At 33.7% G+C, this 22,122-nt stretch overlaps 1 protein-coding gene across 1 annotated transcript; it reads right to left on the bottom strand.

Annotated features, from left to right (window-relative positions):
- Positions 1-436: 436 nt before the first annotated feature.
- LOC137390622 (putative ascorbate peroxidase) lies at positions 437-21,307 on the bottom strand. Its single transcript, XM_068076948.1, has 11 exons — positions 21,296-21,307; positions 20,563-20,627; positions 19,887-20,050; positions 19,356-19,492; positions 18,705-18,798; positions 17,549-17,671; positions 14,762-14,853; positions 14,078-14,153; positions 2,526-2,661; positions 1,851-2,001; positions 437-759 (listed from the first exon to the last, which is right to left on the bottom strand). Exons 1-11 carry the CDS (start codon positions 21,305-21,307, stop codon positions 676-678), a joined length of 1,134 nt encoding a protein of 377 aa, XP_067933049.1. The 3' UTR covers positions 437-675.
- Positions 21,308-22,122: the final 815 nt, after the last annotated feature.

The following is a 22,122-nucleotide window of genomic DNA, read 5'->3' as shown; positions in this document are numbered from 1 at the left end:
AACTATAAAAACAACCTTTATGAAAGTTATTATATGCTGTCGACTTCTATACAAGATAGATGGGCCTAACAGGATTATCACAGATGTTTGGATTTGCCTGCTCTTGTTGAATAAAATGTTCTTTTAGCGCTGGTTTCTAAACAATTAGTAGAGCTTACTACCTGCTTGTTAAAGTTGGTTCTATGTACAACACTAACAAAAAGGTTGTAGTCTGTGACTCTTCTAACAACTTTTTCAAATTTTGGATGTCACGTCTACGGACTTTGAACAGATATAGCGCAGGAGCAGCTGTGATTGGATGCCTTTCCTAACACCACCAAGTTGGTTCCATAAGTATTTAATTATTATTCAAATTAAATACTTTATTGCAATAATATTTACACTATTTAATAAAGTTTCCTTTTTATTGAAAGGTTTAGGCGATATTATAGTTCATAATAGATATATTTAAGGTTTATAAAAAAGGAAACATGAAAAGCAGTAAATATAGGAACTGGTCTTTAAGATTATGTACATAAAATTTGTGGCAAATGCAATAAAGCTAACTAAAGTTCCAAGCCTAATGCAAAAGTATACTTGAACCAAATAAAAAAATAACTCTATTTGATAATTATGCAAGAGTAAAATCAATTTAGTGTTCTGTTTCTCAGCATTGTATTCTGTCAAAGGCCAAGCTTAGAGCCCCTGGTTTACCATCTGTAGAAACGCTTCTATGAAGTCTTCAGACCATAATTGGTCATTCCGTCCATAGATCTTCACCTGAAGTTGAAAGTTGTCTAACTTGAGAATTGTTCATTAGTTCTTTGACAGCTTAAAACAAGATAAGTGTCACTTCTACAGCAGCTCTTTCACGGAACAACAAAAATAAAAAATTCCAAGCTTTTCTTACACCGATTCCATTCTTCAGAACTCTAGTAAAAAACTGTTCCTTATAACAAAAATTATTGGCTTACACTCATGCCGCTTTAACATATGTTCTTGCCTTGCCTATGCTTTCAAAAAAGTGAAATCAACTCAAGTTGTTCGTAAAGGTCTTCCATTTAATTTTCAATTTACTCACAGAGCCAGATAACTAGATTCGATAAAGAGTATTGCTTGGAGGATTCCTGTAACCCAGCTTATAGCCAAACAATATATTATAGACAGTGGTATTTTGGCATTATGATATGCCATGAGACAATGTCAGGTCTACCGGGTGTACCGCCGGGTGTACCGTCGGGTGTATAGTCGGGTGTACCCTCGGGTGTACCGTCAGGTATACCATCACGTGTACCGTCAGGTATACTGTCCCGTGTACCATCACGTATACCACCAGGTATACCGTCCCGTGTACCATCACGTATACCGCCAGGTATACCGTCCCATGTACCATCACGTGTACCGTTAAAGCACAGGGAATAAGAATATGAGAACGAGAGCAATTATTTTGTAATGCATGAATGTGTCTGATTGGCTAAGATTGTGGCATGTTTAGGTGGAAACTGAATGTTCAGAGTTCCAACCCCTTGCACGGGAATATTTTTTCTCAACCTCCCACTTTCTGACAGACCGATGGATTGTTATTTTGGTAAAGATTTTTATGCACAAATAGAAATAGAAACGGCTCGTTATCTCACTCTAAAAGATTGGCTAATAGATAGAGACATTACAAACTTTGGTTTCACAGGACATTTTTGAGCTTTGGCAAGTTATTTTACAGTTACTGGTGGGATCTGCACATTAAAATCAGCCCACAATACATTTTCTGCCAACTTTAACTAGACAGTAGACATTAAAACTCAGCCCATCAATTAGCAGTGTAGCAATCTGGTCAACTCAAGAAGTGTGGTGCAAAGATATCTGAGGAGTACCTGAGTGGCGTCTGGTGAGTCATCACACGCTTTAGCTGACCTGCAAGATGGCCGACCATTGTTGTTGAACGTAAAAGACTTGAGGAGAGCAAGATCGCTGTTCAACATCATCCTGCTGTTATCGCTGTTTGTAGCGTTCCATTGGTGCTGTCTGTGAAGGGAGTACAAACACTCTTCAGGTAGTCAGCCGTAGTTTTCATAATATTTCAATTTTTTAAAATGCTATGACTCACTAATACATTCTATGATTCATAAAATACCACAATCATTAGGCATCATATTTATGTCTCATACGATTTAAAGGCGATGTATATGTCATATATCAGCCATTTATCAGTCATATATGAGTCATATATGAGTCATAGATCAATCATATAACAGTCATATAAGAGCCATATATTGATCATATACTTATCACATATCAGTCCTTTAAGTCATGTCACACATATCATATATTACTCATACATGTATATGATATGTGTGAGTCCCTCATGTACATTTAACTTGGTGTTCACTGCGTTTCAAAGACTGGCTCTTCATTACACACTCTGATGAACATACTGTATGTTCACTAATTGACAGCATATTCTGAATATGTACATTTAAGTCATTTTATAGCACATTTTATTCAGTATTTATATAAAAGTATGACAGAACATACCTACATGTACTTACCCTTCAACCATAGTAGATTTCCAGTTGGTACCAACCAGACTCTTGTAATAGTGGTTGTCAAGAGTAAGCTCTGTGTTGTCCCACCTGCCAGCAAAGCCTGTGTTCTCAAGATGACATCTCCCAACCGAATGAGCACCTACATTCATTAGCAACCGAATTGAGTATGCTATTAACATTATAAAATATTAAGCTACATTTTTTGTAGGTGCATACATGAAGCAAACTTGAAGCTGCCAGTTTGCACATCATAAGTGTGTTTGCATCAATATAGCTACATAATTTTGCGCAAAGGGAACTGTAAACTAAAAACATTTGTTCAATAAAATTTTCATTCAAACGTATGAAGCAGATGCTACATGCATGTTTACTTCTGTTTAGGTACTCTTAGAACAGTAAATGTGTACTAGTTTCCACTTCTTTAATGCCATGTTTAGTTTTGCTCTAATTGATCAAGCCCATGTCAACCAAGAAATTTGATCACATTGCCCTATCGTGTTTCATTAAAGAAGAGTACTTTGAGCATCAAGGTCAGCAAGCTGTCAGCAGCTGCACTTGAACTTTTTGACCTGCACAAACTAGAATTCTGTAGAATTGGAGCAATGAGAGCTCAGAGCCTTTGATAGTCAGTTCTCACATCCTGTCGATATCCTTCTTTAGTGCAGATGATTTGGATTTGGAATTGTGCACACACGGGGTTACTGCGTGATAAGTGTTTCAGGGACATTTGCATTATGCGGATTAATGCGGGCGCGTTATTAAGAAGTTATAGTGTTCTACGCTGAAGGCCACAGCAGCGCACTTCTGTGTCACTTAGCAGCACGCTTTCAAATAGGAATGACTGAAGTGTAGGAAAAGCTTTAAATGGAATAGCTCGCATGACATTTTTTGAGCAAGATTAGCAAGTGCCGTTCTATTTTGCAAGCAAAAAACACTCGATAAAAATTTGCGAGTAACAAAATTTGCTTGACTTTTGGATTTGTGCCGTTTACATCTTGTGGATGAGGTAAACTTGCGAATTACACGCATCATGAATTAGATAGATAAATATGAACATTATTATCAAAAGTCAATGTTGTTTACAAATAAATTAGACTAAGAAACAAAAATAAAAAAACAAATAACAGTAAAGTAAAATTATGCGTGTTGAAAGAAAAGCTTTTTTTGCATAAGGTGATCTTTTCTTGTAATGTGAATTGGCAAAGTGCCAGTGCTTGGTATAGGATTTAGTCATAGATATATATACCTAGATTGGCCAATAGGGAAAAAGCCTGTCAGACCTAAATAGCGCGACGTAACGTCACTGTATTGTACCTCACGCCTGACTGCACTGCTGTTTACAATGAATCTAATGGGAAGAAGGTAACAAAATTACATTTATTTTCACATAAAAACCTTCTTGTATACATAATCCAGTAAACTAAAGCAATTCTGTGATAATATCTGATAACCACCATAGATTAAAACTATAAAAGCTATGAATTGTTGCACACAAATCATGAGCCATCATGGCTTTATTTGCAACCTCTCTTATCCCCATTCTCTCTTTTCCCCTTCTCCAAAAAATAAGTTAGAAGGGGAAAAGAGAGAAGGGGAATGGAGAGGGGAGGGGAAATAGCCCACCCACTCCAAGAGCCAGACCTTGGCTAGGTAAATAGACTAATATGCTGAACTAAACATGACTAAATATGATGAGTATGCAAGTATGTCTGAAGTCAAAAATGAGACAGAATGATTATTTTACAGCTGGCTATGTAGCTGGCTAGGTCACCAAAGCTGAAGTGTAATGATTGTATCACTAGCATCGTGGATGTTACCAACGTTGATGTAAACCAAGCAACGAATTCCCTAATCACAGTTAAGAATCAGGGTGGCTTGACTTTGTCTTCGCCTGTGGTGATTGAGGTTTGCAACCACAGCGAGAAAGCGACAAGAGTGTTGCTTAGTAGTGCTGGATTGGTGAAAAACTTTGCCAGGCTAGCACTAATTGCCACCACTAAGAAGCCAGTCACGAAAGGACAATACCAAGTTATTTGTACAATATGCAAAAGCAAGTTAAAGGTGTACTTGCAACAAAATTCACATTGCAGTTATTCGGTATCATAAGATTCACCATGCCTTACTCTGTTGTGTTGCAGGTGTGAAATATATGAGAAGGTGATTACAAGCTCTTAAAAGCTAAAAACTTATACAGTCATACTTCAACTTACGAGCTTAATGCGTTCCGAGACTGAGCTCGTATGTTAATATACTCGCATGTTGGTGCAATTTATTTATATATCGAACAATTAAATATATATTGCTTGGTTTCCATACTCTAAAAATGCAAATAAAACACTCAAAACAAGATATTGTAACAGAAAGAACATGTTGGTTATTGTCATAATTTACCACATGCCTTCAAAAAGCAACAATTAAAAAATAATACAAAAAATGTGATTATTTAAAATGTAAAATTAAATACATACAATAGCAGCTAATGCTAGCATTTGCGAGGGAGGGAGATATAAGTTATCCTTCATTACAACAGTTGTCTTTGATAAATTTGAATTTTATCAATGTCTTAAAAGGCAAACACAGAAGCAAACCTAAAAGCAAACTTTCACTTTTAACTTGACGTAATTAAAATTTCTTCGGCGTTCGTAGTTTAAAGTTTCTCGCTGGTTAGCTAATTTTTTCTTTGTTTCGCTTTCACGACTAGCCGGCCGTCTTAAAATAAATCTATCTAAATACGTTCGCCTTTGTCGCCCTTTACACATGTTGCGATTAGGACGAACACAGGTGTCGTCACAAAGGATTAAAGCACAACCACTAGCCAACTTGTCCGAATGTCTATTTTTATAGTTTTGATAGATAGCACCGGCCTTTTCACGTAGCATCGTTTCAGTTACGCTGTCACCGGACAATTGTTTATCTTTTATCCAATTAAATGCCTGAGCAGTCTCTCCATCAGCGGTCGTGAAGATCGCTGCGCCGTTTAGAAACTATGGTTAGTCCTTTTGCGAACTAAATGCCCTGAATATAATCCTTCTGTTTGATAATTGTGGATGTATTTCTGTCATATTGCTTAGCTAGCTCAATCACGCATACACATTTCGCATATTTTTCAATAATTTTCTGTTTAATATCAACTGTTATCATTTGCTTTTTCTTTGCATCATCTTTCATTTTACTGGCAAACTTTCAGTCAACGCAGAGTACTTTTAATTCACATACAGTGTAATTCTGCACTGAAAATCGCGCGCAAAAACGCAGTACCAAAGTATAAATCTGAGTAGTTGAAAAATACAGAGTGATGCTGTTCTCATAAAACACCTTCGGCATACTTGGCAACTGACTCACGTGCTCGTTTCTCAAACATGGCTCGTATGTTAGTGCTAAAACTTGTTTAAAAGCTGGCTTGTATCTCAAGTCTCTCGTACGTTAGGGCACTCGTAAGTTGAAGTATTACTTTACTTAGTAATGTTTAGTTCAACATGATATTAGTCTTTTACCTAGCCAGGGTCTGGCTCTTTGGGTGGGTTGGCTATTTGCCCCCCTCACCTTTCCCCCTTCTCTCTTTTTCCTTTCTCACTTCTTCTTTGGAGAAGGGGAAAAGAGAGAATGGGGATAGGAGAGGGTTGCAAAGAAAGCCCTGATGGCTCATGATTTGTGTGCAACAATTCATAGCTTTTATAGTTTTAATTTATGGTGGTTATCAGATATTATCACAGAATTGCTTTAGTTTACTGGATTATGTATCCAAGAAGGTTTTTATGTGAAAATAAATGTAATTTTGTTACCTTCTTCCCATTAGATTCATTGTAAACAGCAGTGCAGTCAGGCGCGAGGTACAATACAGTGACGTTACGTCGTGCTATTTATGTCTGACAAGGCAACCGATGGGAATAGCTATTATTGGCCAATCTAGGTATATATATCTATCGATTTAGTGAATTATCTGAGGAAGTCGAATGTAATGGATGATCAGAAAGATTGGCGATGCGATCTGAATATTTTAGACAGTAAATATCTAATAACACAATTAGCTCATCATAGCGCATTCAGAGGCTGATCGTAATTGTCCATAACAGGTAGCATAACCCTAAAACATAACTTTTGAAAGCGTTGTATTGTTTCTTGATCATCCTTTAACACAAATGGATACCAGCTTAAAGCAGCATTTGAGAGAATGGACAATACACAATAGTGGCAAAACAGCTATAGGCTTCTGTTTTACACCTCTGTGTTTCACACCTCTGTGTTTCACACCTATATGTTTCACACCTCTATGTTTTATACCTCTATGTTTTACACCTCTATGTTTTACACCCCTATGCTTTACACCTCTATGTTTTACACCTTTATGTTTTACACCTCTATGTTTTACACTTCTGTGTTTTACACCTCTATGTTTTACACCTCTATGTTTTACACCTCTATGTTTTACACCTTTATGTTTTACACTTCTGTGTTTTACACCTCTATGTTTTACACCTCTATGTCTTACACCTCTGTGTTTTACACCTCTGTGTTTTACACCTCTGTGTTTTACACCTCTATGTGTTACACCTCTATGTTTTACACCTCTATGTTTTACACCTCTATGTTTTACACCTCTGTGTTTTACACCTCTGTGTTTTACATCTCTGTGTTTTAAACCTCTATGTGTTACACCTCTATGTTTTACATCTCTATGTTTTACACCTTTATGTTTTACACCTCTATGCTTTACACCTCTATGTTTACACCTCTATGTTTTACACCTCTATGTTTTGCACTTCTATGTTTTACACCTCTATGTTTTACACCTCTATGTTTTACACTTCTATGTTTCACACCTCTATGTTTTACACCTCTATGTTTTACACTTCTATGTTTTACACCTCTATGTTTTACACCTCTATGTTTTACACCTCTGTGTTTTACACCTCTATGTTTTATACTTCTATGTTTTACACATCTATGCTATACGCCTCTATGTTTTACACCTCTATGTTTTACACTTCTATGTTTTACACCTCTATGTTTTACACATCTATGCTATACGCCTCTATGTTTTACACTTATGTTTTAAACCTCTACGTTTTACACCTATCTGTCTGAGCTGAATTAGAGCAGGAGCTGATAGTCTAGCTTTAAAATAATAAGGATGACATGGCTTGCCAACCATAACTAGATGATAGCAACGGCTGTTGCTCAACATGACTGTAGTTCATCTAAGCTTGTATACAAAGGATGTGCAACAGCGAAAGAGATGCTTTTAACAGTTTTACGTGAAATTCTTAAAAAATATGGTAACTTTCGCATTTTTATAAAGTATGGTACATAACATTATATAAAATATTGCATTCATGTGTGGAGTTGTTATCAGCTGTGCTAGCTTATATAAATCTGTATTATTATATTTCACACTTTTACACAGCAAAATTTTAATCTATTTAACAAAACCATTATACAAGCAACTCTCAGGGCAGGCAATGGTATTATCAGCAGCATTGGTTAGCTGATGGTCAATATTGCTGTGTTAGAAAGTATTTACTCACGCACCACGAAATTGATTTCTATGCATCAAAGGAAGGTCAGCCACTAGGTGTCATAACCCTGATAGCGTGTGGTTTTAGTAACCGTTCACTCGGTGTAAAAAATTTTAAGATTTCACACACAATCTGAGTCAGCACGTATAGCAACTATTGGATGGCCTAGATAGGAATGCAAAGTTCACACGTTTGAAGCCAATTTTATGTAGAGGAAAGACATATTGAAGTGGGTCACTGAGAGAGCTATATGTAAACATATTTCTGGAATTTTCCTCAAGCAAACCAATATTTATTTGCTCCTTGCCCCTTTGTGGTTATAAAACAGTTTTGTTGATGACCGCATGCCATGCTCGTTTGTAAGCCTGATTGAAAGACGAATTTCTGGACGCTGAAGATAAAGTAAATATAATGATCTCATGTTATTACGGCAGCAAAGCAGACTCAACACCTCAAATTTGGAATAAAAATAGCTTTTTGCTATCCACACGAGTCATTAGACTCTCGCTACAGAAAAACCTTTATAATGGTGGTTTTTATACCTATACCAAAACATTGATCACGGATCACAGCCTTAACAAGTCTATCAAAAATGTTGCCACAATAAATTTAAGATATCAGGTTATCACTTTGCCAAAAAACATGAACTAGCTAATTTTCTCTTTACTCAGAATTTACGACATAATATCGTGGTTTCCAAATTTGTTTCTTTTCGGTTTACGAAGGATGAAAAGAAATATTGTAAACAAAAACCTAAGCGTATTTCTGCTAAGGAAATTGTTTTAACATTGTATCTCAGTTATTTCTAATAATTATATATTTATGTTAAAGAATTGGGCTCAGCATTTTGTTCATATACAAAAACAATTGCGTATTTATTTTGTAGCCAGTTTACCTAAGCTAAAAGATGTTGAAAATATTTGCCAAGCGCATTGATTCTTGTGCAGAATTTTCTGCTGACTTCTAAAAACCTTTGATCAAAACTCTGAAACAGAAATTCAAACTTTTATGGCAAAAATACTAAGTGTGTACATCAGCATAAAAAGATGAATTAATTTGTCATAACGACTGAAAGTTCCATCGTTAAAGAGTTGCACTTAATTAGTTAATCAGCCCTCATAGGAGTTTCCTAGTTAGTGGCTTCGCCAGAGATTTGCCCTTTAGCATAGCCTCAAGTGTACTTAGCCACAATTGCACATCTGTGCTGCTGTACAATTGTCATAGTCTAATAATTCATTGCACACAGCGGGTTGTTAAAAAATATGTATTGCTCATTTATCATTGTTATCATTGTTATCATTGCTATCATTGCTATCATTGCTATCATTGCTATCATTGCTATCATTGCTATCATTGCTATCATTGCTATCATTGTTATCATTGCTATCATTGCTATCATTGCTATCATTGCTATCATTGCTATCATTGCTATCATTGCTATCATTGCTATCATTGCTATCATTGCTATCATTGCTATCATTACTATCATTGCTATCATTGCTATCATTGCTATCATTGCTATCATTGCTATCATTGTTATCATTATTATCATTGTTATCATTGTTATCATTGTTATCATTGCTATCATTGTTATCATTGTAATCATGGTTATTATTGTTATCATTGCTATCATTGCTATCATTGTTATCATTGTTATCATTGCTATCATTGCTATCATTGCTATCATTGCTATCATTGTTATCGTTGTTATCATTGTTATCATTGCTATCATTATTATCATTGTAATCATTGTTATCATTGTTATCATTGTTATCATTGTAATCATTGTAATCATTGTAATCATTGCTATCATTGTAATCATTGTTATAATTGTTATCATTGTTATCGTTGTTATCATTGTAATCATTGTTATTATTGTTTTCATTGTTTTCATTGTTTTCATTGTTTTCATTGTTTTCATTGTTTTCATTGTTTTCATTGTTTTCATTGTTTTCATTGTTATCATTGTTATCATTGTTTTCATTGTTTTTATTGTTTTTATTGTTTTCATTGTTTTCATTGTTTTCATTGTTTTCATTGTTTTCATTGTTTTCATTGTTATTATTGTTTTCATTGTTTTCATTGTTTTCATTGTTTTCATTGTTTTCATTGTTATCATTGTTATAATTGTCATTATTGTCGTCATTGTTATCATTGTTATCTTTGTCATCATTGTTATCATTGTGTTCATTGCTATCATTGCAATCATTGTTATCATTGTTATTATTGGTATCATTGCTATTGTTGCTAACATTTTTATCACTCAACTATTTTCAATCACAAATATTTAGACTAGTCCATCATCCTTTTTTATTGAAAACCAACATTCCGAAAATCCATTTTTCTCACTAGCCATTTTATAAAGAATCCTATTGGTCAATGGTTGGAAACAAACAAATCACGCATGAAAAGTTGCTTATTTAAACTGGCATATAAAATTGTAGTAAACTAGCAAATTTTTTATAAAATTAAAACTACAATATTTAATCCTTCAAGCGCTTGATTGGTCAGATAACTCCAAATTTGTATATATTCATCTCAATATCCACTTGTTATCATCTATATATATATATATATATATATATATATATATATATATATATATATATATATATATATATATATATAATATATATACCTATATATATATATATATATCTATATATATACCTATATATATATATTTCTCAAAGTTTGTCTGTCTTTGTGTGTGTGCGTGCGTGCGTGCGTGTGTGTGTGTGTCTGTGTATGTCCAGCTATAGCTAATAAAATCTTGAAATTAAAATTCTACATTCTAATGTATTTGAACTTACGGAGATTGTAACCATAGAGTTATCTTCCCCTAGAGTGATAACTACACGAGGGTTTCCGGTGCCAACAAGGAGAGTTTAGGCCACGCCCCTTTTTTGTGCTAGTCATTCGTAGTGATTGACTAGATCAATAACATCAGCCATGAAAAGGGTTAAACAAGGATCATGCATTTCCAGTTAAGATAGTAATTAATGTTCATATTAAAGAAATGATGATTATAGTTTATTACTCTAATATATGCTTATTATTTAAAGCAATTCAATACTTACCAGGGATCGCTAAACATATTATGGAAATGTTTACTTTTCCATATCCATTTCCATAAACATAAATATTTCCATAATTTTAGAGAAATGGATATGGAAATTTTATTTTAGAAATATGGAAATGGTATGAAAATGGAAATAATATGAAAATAAATTATGGAAATGCTATGTAAATGAAGTAAGAAATGTTAAGGAAATAATATGGAAATGAATTATGCAAATGGAATTGATATGGAAATGAATTATGCAAATTTTATGGAAATGGAAATAATATGGAAATGAATTATGGAAATGTTATGGAAATGGAAATAATATGGAAATGAAGTAGGGAAATGTTATGGAAATGGAAATAATATGGAAATGAATTATGGAAATGTAATGGAAATGGAAATAATATGGAAATGAATTATGGAAATGTTATGGAAATTGAATTAATATGGAAATAAATTATTGAAATTTTATGGAAATAGAAATAATATGGAAATGAATTATGGAAATGGAAATTGTGACATACACGTAATCCCTGATACCTACATGACTTGCAAAGGCACTGAATAGCGTTAAGTAAGTGAGTTAATGCAATCAGTTACTCATAGATAAGATAGATAGTCATACTGGGGTTGTATTACATTAGTGTGATGGAAAGCTAATCGACTGCCATCAACTATGAGCTGTACTACCCGAGTTATAAAAAAGTCTTTGGAAAGAAAATTTATTCTTATATAACATTTATTTACCATTCCAACTTTTAAACTTCATATTATGAGAAAATATTTTTAAGCAGTTTAAATGAATTAATAGGAAAAAGAAAACAACTGTAAAGGTTTTCAAGCTTTTTCAAACAACTACAACTTTTAAATTTAATATCATGATAGAAGTGTTTTGTTGAAATACATGTGAATTAGAAAGAAAAATAAAACTGTAAATGTGTTTAAATGTAAAATAATTAGCAAGTAATGGCTAAATATAATCTGTTTAGCTATGATTACAATGAAAAATTATTTAATAAATAAGGTAATAAAAAAGTTTATTTTATTTTCATATAATTATAATTTAGTATAATTAAGTATAATTTATTTTTATTTAACATATAACAACATTTGCCACTTTAACTTTCAAACTACATATTATGAGAAGTGTTTTGTGTAATTGAAATAAATGAAGAGAAGAGAGAAAACAAAAACAACTGTAAATGTTTTCAAGCTTTTTCAAACAACTACAACTTTAAAATTTCATATCATGAAAGAAGTTTTTTGTTGAAATGAATTAGAAAAAAAATGAAACTGCAAATGTGTTTAAATGTGAAATAATTAGCAAGTAATGGTAAAATATAATCTGTTTAGTTATGATTACAATAAAAAATGATTTAATAAATGAAGTAATAAAAAAGTCCATTTTATTTTTAAATAATTATAATGTAGTATAATTAAGTATAATTTATTTTTATTTAACATATAACAACATTTGCCACTACTAGTGGACATCTTTGCTTCAAGCTAGTCTTTGTATTTGATTGATATGTATTGAAATCTAATATTACATGCAAGGGCTGCAGTTTGTGGACTGTGGTGTCAATGAATCACTCCGTCACCATACAATGTCAATACTTTCAGTTGATGGCAGTCGATTAGCTTCCCATCACACCAATGTAATACAACCCCAGTATGACTATCTATCTTATCTATGAGTAACCAATGATATACAGCCCCCATGTGGGGGGCTGTATATCATGGATTGCATTAACTCCCTTACTTACACTATCTATTCAGTGCATTTGCAAGGCGTGTAGGTATTGAATTGCATTAAATAATAAGCATATATTAGAGTAATAAACTATAATCATCATTTCTTTAATATGAGCAATAATTACTATCTTAACTGTGGAAATTCATGATCAATCTCATGGCTGATGTTATTGTTCTGTCAATCACTACGATTGACTAGCACAAAAAAGGGGCGTGGCCTAAACGTTCCTTGTTGGCACCGGAAACGCTCGTGTTGTTGAAGGCACAGTTATCACTCTAGGGGGAGATAACTCTATGATTATAACCACTAGTTTTAAATCCACACACTCTACCACTGAGCTACACAAGGCATATTGATCAGAGACATCATACATATTGTAGCATATGCACACGCTAAATGACGTATTATTTGAAACTCTATGAATTCTGTTAGCTCTATGAAACATGATGCTTTTTTATGTTTTTTTGAACTTCAATTTCCGGTTTTTCGTAATGTTCAATTGCTAAATTGCTGTCAAGGCCAATTTTTTTCACGCGGACAATTGTATTATCTTCATAAGAAGAGCCTCTACATTTTCTCTCTGTTCAATCAGACATAGACAGTACGATATCTCATTTTTATATTTGTACCAGTATTGAGAGGTAGGCCTACCCGTATCGTTGTATTCAAAGCTTTGATGCATAGCTTTTGGTGGAACAGTAACCTTTTTATACACACACAATTCTATGCAAGAATTGTTATTACTAATTCAACATATTAAGGATTTTTATTTTGTTTTCTCAGTTCGTATTAATTGTATCATTACCAAATCATCTTTTATTGTAATCATAGCAAAACAGACTTAATTTATCTATTACTTGCTAAATATTTTACATTTATATTTAAACCCATTTATAGTTGTTTTATTTTTTTAATTTATTTGACCTGCAAAAAAATTTTCCTCTTGATATGAAGTTTGAAAGTTACAGCTGATTGATCAAGTTTAAAAACCTTTACAGTTGTTTGTATTTTTTCTCTTAATTTATTTTAACTACACAAAACTCTTTCCCCATGGTATGAAGTTTGAAAGTCAAAATGACAAATGGTGTTGTATGTTATACACAAATAGATTTTCTGTCTAAAGACTTTATTACACGGGCAACACCGGGCATTCATCTAGTCATATAAATAGGTGAGAATAAAGTAATAATGCTGTTCTTAAGCAAACATTACTCACCAAGTAGGGCTATGGCCAGCTTTCTGGACAAACCAAATTCACGTTGCAGTATTTCTATATCATCTATATCATCGCCCTGCAACATTTCCACTTTTTAACAATCTTCAGGTATAAACGTCTGTGTGCTTTTCTGTATGAGTTAGTCTATTCATGTTAGAGATTGTGGGTTCAAGTCTTGAAGGTTTGGTCCAAAAAAAAAAGTTAGGTATCTCTTCATCCATCATCTCATATATCTCTGCATTCGATCTCAGTAACATCTCATTAGATTTAAAGGACTGCGCAGTGTAATGAAGGCCTCAGTCTATGCTTACAATAAGTATTTATAGACTGAGATCTAGAAATACTGAAGAATTTTTAGCTAAAAGCCGCTGTAAAATATAAGTATTCCTTCTTATATTTTCTACTAACTTCTTCAAAAATTACAAAATTTCCCTTAGGTCTACTCTCAGAGATACTGGCATAGGGAGAACGCGCAGTAGAACGGCACCCTCTAACATGTCTAAGCATAATGCTCAGCTCAGTTCAGGCAAAATAGAATCAGTTTTAACAAATAATTCAAGGTTGTAGCCTCTGCCAGGCTTTTGAAGAGCAATAATTAGACAGACACTGGTCACTCGCTGCTATATCTGTGGGGAATGATGTGAAAACTCAAAGACACAAAAGGTTTTACAGAGTGTTGCTTACATGGGGAAAACTGAGCTCCTTGTTATAGTTGTCTGGGTTGTCACAAGTTGTCCTTCCTCTTCTAAATGCTATATCTACTTCTCCCGGGCCCCCTGCAATATCATGATTATGAAACATATTTCGCAGACTTCCTATAAAATACGTCCCAATTCTGAATTACTCGCATGGTTATAGCGCAAGGGTTCTTGAACTTGTTGGATGTATTGAATCCACCGGTTTTATATGATCTTCTACCAAATCCTTCCTTATCGAAAAATAAAGTATTATTTTTCACATTCATAGCATAAGGTCTATAACCTCTATATGACACTCAGCATAACAAAAGCCATTATTTAGACCTTTGGCATCACTAGCTGCTCAAAAGATTATATCCACCATTTAGAAGGTACCCTTTCTAGGAGTTGCCATTTCTTATACGAGATAAGTGCAGGCAGGTTTTTACACTAAATGAGGAGATCGTAGGCGGCCAAAGTTCATAAATCTTAGTTGATTGTCTATTGAGATCAAAGTAGGTACACAGGCTAACAAACGAATGACCCATTGTTATATACATAGTTTCTAGTTTATGCCAGTTGTTTAATTCTACCCATTTGTAACATAAATAACTATTTTATTATCTATAAGGGTAAAATTGGCAACTGTTGAAGAGGTCTTGTGTCATTATGCATATAGAAATATAGAAACTTTTAGACAATGCAATTCCTATCACTATTTTCGTTACACTGCAGTGAATATAGACTTCTTTCTCTAGACAGCCACTCCTAAGATTTTTAGCATCAATGCTTGAAGCCCAGTTTATTGACTTCATTCCAGAAACAATTTTTATTTTATCATTAACTAGCTGTACTACCCCGGCGAGCGTTGCCCGAGTAATAAAAAAGTCGTTAAACAGAAAATTGATTTGTATTTAACATATAACAAAATTTGCCATTCTAACATTCAAACTACATATCATGAGAAGTGTTTTGTGTAGTTGAAATAAATTAATAGAGAAAATAAAAACAACTGTAAAGGTTTTCAACTTTTGTGAAACAACTGTAACTTTCAAACTTCACGTCATGAGAAAAAAGTTGTGTGCAGGACAATTAAATTAACAATAAATAAAACAATTGCAAGGTTTTCAAACAACTGTAAATTTAAAATTTCGTAGTGTTTTGTTGAAATAAATTAGAAGGAAAAGCAAAAATGTAAAGACGTTTAAATGCAAAAATGAAATCATTAGCAAGTAATCCCTAAATATAGTCTATTTCGCTACGATTACAACCAAAAATAATTTGGTATGCAATTATATGATTTCAGGTTGTTTCAGAGTTGGCACAAAAAAATTGGCATGTAGGCTGATATTGTAGGCAATAGGTACAAATCATTATCATCATTAAAAATAGTGCCAAAATACTATGTTAACCTTGGTAACTAAAAGTACCTACAATGACTTTGGTGCATTTTGTGGTTACGATCTGCGGTCCAAGATAATAAAAAATTACAATGTACTATGTGGTGAGGTTTTACCTTCAAGACAGATGCGTAACGTAAATGCTGAATCTAACTTAAATGAATTTAGTTTACTAAACACGTACTTGAAAGAAGTTTTAGTATGTGTTTTAGTGAACCTTACACTTTTAATATTAATTTTAACATTGCGAAAAGTTTTTATTTTAACTTTGAATACCGGATATACCGTATAATGAATACGGATAATGCACCATGGCAAGTTTAGCGACGTATATCTCTTAATAACGTACCTATATAATCAGCAAACAAGTTGCCAAATTTTAGGCTCGAAGATAAATTATTGTCGATATCGTTGGGCTGAATAAATTACCCCTAATGGAAAAAACGAAAAAGCATCGTGGTCGCATAAACTTAGGTCCCTAAATTTTTCTGATAAGGGGCATTGTAACGCAAGGCTAATATAATTAGCGGTATGCGGTACTTATATGATAACGTATCTGATCACTATGTCGTGCTGGCTCAGAGGTAGAGCGTCTGGTGAAGAACCTTATCGATGCATTCATCATCAGTTCAAATCCAACAGAATTTTAATATCAAGATTTTATGATCTATAGCTGGAAGGACACACATACTTTCACTTCATTCTCTACACAGCCACTTCTAAGAAGTTTAGCATCAATGCTTGAAGCCCAGTTTATTGATTTCATTCCAGAAACAACTTTTATTTTATCGTTAATTAAGGCTTTCAATATAATCCATTTGTCTTTTTCACGCATTATTTATAACATGGCAGCACGAACCGATAAAACATAAAAATTTTTGCATAGGATAATTAAAACGAAGACATTCAATTTAACAAGTAATGACAAAAAGTTGACAGACAAAAAGTTTTTCATCTCCAAAATTTAAAAAAGTTACTGATATCTGGTACAGAAATCTTCATCATTTTTTACAGTTAGTTTACTTAGTCTACTACCCGTCTACTACGATGTCTACTACGAAAGGGAAAAGCCTTGGGAAATTCCCAGACTCAAAGATTTTCAGCAGAATATGTTTCTGAGGCTACAAATTCAATTAAACCTTAACTGTGATATGCTAAGGCCTCAAACCTTATATTCGGATACATTCATAGTATTATAAGATCTCACCAGAATATCTGTCAACTCTTTTTGTTCTAAATTTTCAAAAAAAATTCAATCTAACAATCTAGTGAATATTACCTTTTGAGCACGAATGAATTTGCACAATGATTAGACTGCAGTAGTTTTAAGTTAGAGCTAGTAGTTGTCTGTTCTTCTCCTTAATGGTTTTTAATAGAGAAAGGGATATGCTTACCTTCCTTAGCCATCCCAACCTCGATAGCTTCAGTAGCCATAAGTACTATCATATCAGCCAAGGTTAGAACACTGGCTCTGCTTGACCAGAACTCTCGAACAGTTTGGAATGTTTGTCTCAGTCCTGCATATACAACATGTTGTGAAAGAAACTCGACTCCAAGCCACTCATTTTAATTTAAACATCAAATAAAACAATGTTAATTTCAATTAACAAAAATTGAATTTGTTAAAATATCATAGGTGACTTCCAATATATTTTATTCTCTTATTGCAAGTTATAGGTAGAGATAAACACAACTTGTAGAGATAAACACAAGAAAAGATCTTTGCAGGGTCGTTTTCATGCCTATAATAATTAATATTGAAGGCTGGTGTATTTTAGTCAATCCGTAAAATAGAAAAATTAGCAAATAGAAATAAGAAAATGGAAAAAAATAAGCTCAGCTTTGCGAGACTCAATTGAGGGAGCTACAGGCGCAAATTCTTTTCTTGCAGTAAAAAACCAAGAACAAAAAAATGCTAGTGCTCACTAACAAATCTTTTCCTTCCTATGATCATTCAATCTAGCAAAATCTGAAATAGACAAAAATAAACAAAGATAAGAATACTACTGCAACACAGAGATTTCAATGTTAGTTTATTGTCAGGATAGGTCACTTTGTTTTACAGTCGTGGCTGAGTCACACCGAGTTAAATAAGAACCTTTACAATCGTCTGTGATCACAAATTACATGTAACTTTTTTAAGGCAAATACTATACTGTTGACCTTAGCTTTACCTATAAGACGTAAATAAACATATATAATTATTCGAAAAATTAGGTCATAAAAGAAATACATGAATTAGCATGCAAGAGTAGTGAATGGTAGTAGTAGTAGTAGTAGTAGTAGTAGTAGTAGTAGTAGTAGTAGTAGTAGTAGTAGTAGTAGTAGTAGTAGTAGTAGTAGTAGTAGTAGTAGTAGTAGTAGTAGTAGTAGTAGTAGTAGCAGTAATAGTAGCAGTAGTAGTAGTAGTATTAGTAGTACCAGTAGTAGTAATAGTAGCAGTAGTAACGGTAGTTGTCGTAGTAGTAGAAATAATTATGACAGGCAGTTGTAAGGTCATAGAAGTAGAAAGGTAAGGCAACTCATAAAATGTGTGAGATAGGTACTTACCTCTGTTTGCCCTATCATTAAAATTGATGCAGCCATCACAGCCTCCCATGCATGTGTGAAAAACCAGTTGGAGAAGATTTGGTATCATCTCGTGCTGCAATGACATGATGCTGCTGTGAAAGAGTTATGACAACAATCATTTTTATACAATCTAACTATTTTATACAAACATGATAGTTTTGAAATTGTAGCCTAACGCTGGTGAATACAGCAATTTTCCTGTCTAGTTTTAGAGCAACAAGCAAAGCATGACGGTAAGCAGCTCTTTGCAGTTTGGGATCATGCACTGAGCTCTCACATGTTATAAAATAGTTTAGTTTTAAACGTAATTTTAAGGTAAGCCCTTACTTAGCTTCTGTTTGGTAAACATTTGCTTCATAAGCACATGCAAAGAGCAGCAGTATATATCTGTAAGTACTCACAGGAAGAACAACTAAAAGCTAAATCTAACGCTATGCTACACTCTTGGAAAGCCAATCAAAAGACCACCCATCATGTTAAGCAGAATCAAAAAGCTTTTTTCACCAGTGTGAACTAGTACATAGGACAATTTAAAGAGGTGATTATTCTCTATAAAATTCTTTCTTATGTTTAGCTTGCTGCAATAGAACACTATACATTGGTTAGTCTGGTTAGTGGTTATACACTTACATCTTCATTAATGAACCTCTGAATATCGCCTCTGATTAACTCGATATTGCCGGTTGGCTGAGGTCTCTGCGTTCCAATGCTTGGTCGAATGAATTGAGACTGTGTTGTAGTCAGTTGTGGGGTGGGCGTGCACCGCCCTGAAGTATGGAGGAATTTATTTTTTACTACATATTATAGCATATTTTAGCAAGATACAAGTGTACACAAAGTCAATTGGCATTTCAGCTGTCTATAGTGACTATGGTGTCTAAAATCTCTATGGTGCCTATTACATCTATGCTTTCCATAGTTTCCAAGGTGGCATCGGTGTTAGGTGTTTGTGATGCTTATGGTTTTAATGATATATCAAGTTGTTATGGTATGCATGATGTCTATGAGAAGGGTAACAGTATTTGTGTCTATAGTTTCCATGTTGTCTTTTGTAGCTTGATTTATTTAGTATTTATGATTTAAATGTTGCTTTGTCAGTTCTAAGAATGAAAATAAGTGATCAGTACTGGTATGAAGTCCGAACAATACACAAACTCTTACCATTCCGAATCTGACGTCTCGTACATCTGGTTGGCTTGCTGGGATCTCGTACTCTGTTTCTGTTTGATGGAATCAGTCTAGTAGAAGGAGCAACTCGTGGATTTCTTGTTGATCGAGGATTTTGTGGGTTTCTTGCAAAGAAGTCGTCAGATGAGATGATAATACTGAATGATATATACATATAAGTGCACTTGCCGGACGTTCTTTGGTAGGCAATAGATCTTTACTATGGCTCCTTGAGCAGACAAGTGCTTAGAGTCGATCAATCTCTTTTGACAAGCAACCAGCCAGCTTAATGCTAAACATGATTAATGCTTGATTCAAATTCAAAAAGGAACCGATGGTTATTAAGAGTATAATTATTCTACTTTGGTCATGAAAGTATTTGTAGACTAGTATTAATATGAACGAATCCATTAGCTTATTTAGAATTCTATAGAATAAGTTTAAATACTATAAACAGACAACCTTCAAGCTGAGGATTTCATCGTTACGCCTCATGGAATAATCATAAATGACGGTAAACTTACGAAAACCTATAGAAAACGCTGAATAAAATGAATGTAACATATTTGTGAAAGAAAACGTGTGCTGAATAGACTTTATGTCTGTGATTCTCATGGTAAGTTTATGGCATATATTTCTTAGGGAATGTCATATTATAGTAAGAGCTTACCCTTGCTGCGCTGAAACTATGCTGACTTGCACCAGAATGGCTGCAAACAGCAGAAGTAAGTGCACCTAAAATATGACATTTATAGAATACTCTAGGAGAGTGTATGAGTTCTATTGACACAAAATACTTCAATTGTGTTTTTGTGCATCATTATCTATAAGTGTATTTCAGTATTGTTGATCTGCTGGAAACTCCAACATTCTCTATGATGGCAATGACACCTATAGTGCTATAAGTAAATGTAAAGTACATACACATACACTAATTAGGTGCATTGTTGAAAACAGCTGTTCCCTTTTGTAAAACGATATTCTATTTTTATGGGCTAATACGCTATTAAACAAAATGTGCATATGTTGTTCCAAATACATATTCAACTAAAAAAACACCAAGTTTTTAAAAATTTAGTAAACAGCCTAACAGAACATGAAAATCTCCTCTAAATACTAATCTAAATGATAAAATTGAAATACTTATCAAAGCTCTTTCAGCAAAACAAACTTTCATAAAGTAAATCTAATGGTAAACCATCACCTCACATTGGCTCAATTTAAATATGAATGCTAAACCAGTATATTCATTACGGTTCAACAGAACAATGGATGCACGGTAAAACAGACAGCAATGTGGAAGAGAAGGAACCAAGTGTTTGCATAAAACTACGGATCAACTTATTGTGTAAACCGCGGATAAGCATTGTAAGTTCAGATATTAACAGACCGTACTTTCTTACCATTTGAGACATATCTCCAACATGTGTCCAGCTTCCCTAAGTTCTCTCACTGAATAGCCACTACCCTACATTTTGAGCCATAATAAATACTCACCGAAGTTGGTCATGGTACAGACTGGCATATCCTAAGTGTCCCGTGATTAAATCTACGCTCTCTATCTTAGTTTTTTACCAAATCGTTGTTTCACTAGGTCATTCCGTCTCACACTTCATTAATTTTTCTCCAAGCTTGTGAAATGCATTCTATTTACGCATTCATAAACATAAGAGGTAATTTAGGGAGTTGTCTGCTGGGTCATAACATTCATGGTTTGTTGACACACTCTTTTGGCAGCATATCAAAAAGACTTATGCAAAAGTCATGTACACACTGCTGTTACTATGGTTACCACGACACACCTAATGAGGAAGTAATGTTTTATCATTGATTGGAATAATAAGGGTTTTTCTTATCACAACTGGATAGGGTCTAAAAAAGGTTAAGTGAATATATAGGTGACTAAAAAGCAAGGGTTAGTACCACCCCCCAATATCAGCATCTGCTAGATCTTATGTACCAACACTATACATTACTACTAACTAATTCTATTGACTAGTACAGATGGCGATAACTGTCACTACATGTATATTACTATAGTCACTGTCACTACATGTATATTACTATAGTCACTGTCACTACATGTATATTACTATAGTCACAGTCACTACATGTATATTACTATAGTCACTGTCACTACATGTATATGATGATAGTCACTGTCACTACATGTATATTACTATAGTCACTGTCACTACATGTATATTACTATAATCACTATCACTACATG

This window comes from Watersipora subatra, chromosome 3 (genome assembly GCF_963576615.1).
Source record: "Watersipora subatra chromosome 3, tzWatSuba1.1, whole genome shotgun sequence".
NCBI lineage: Eukaryota > Metazoa > Bryozoa > Gymnolaemata > Cheilostomatida > Watersiporidae > Watersipora > Watersipora subatra.
Note: the sequence above shows the minus strand (reverse complement) of the source record. Positions and strands in the feature narration are given on the sequence as shown.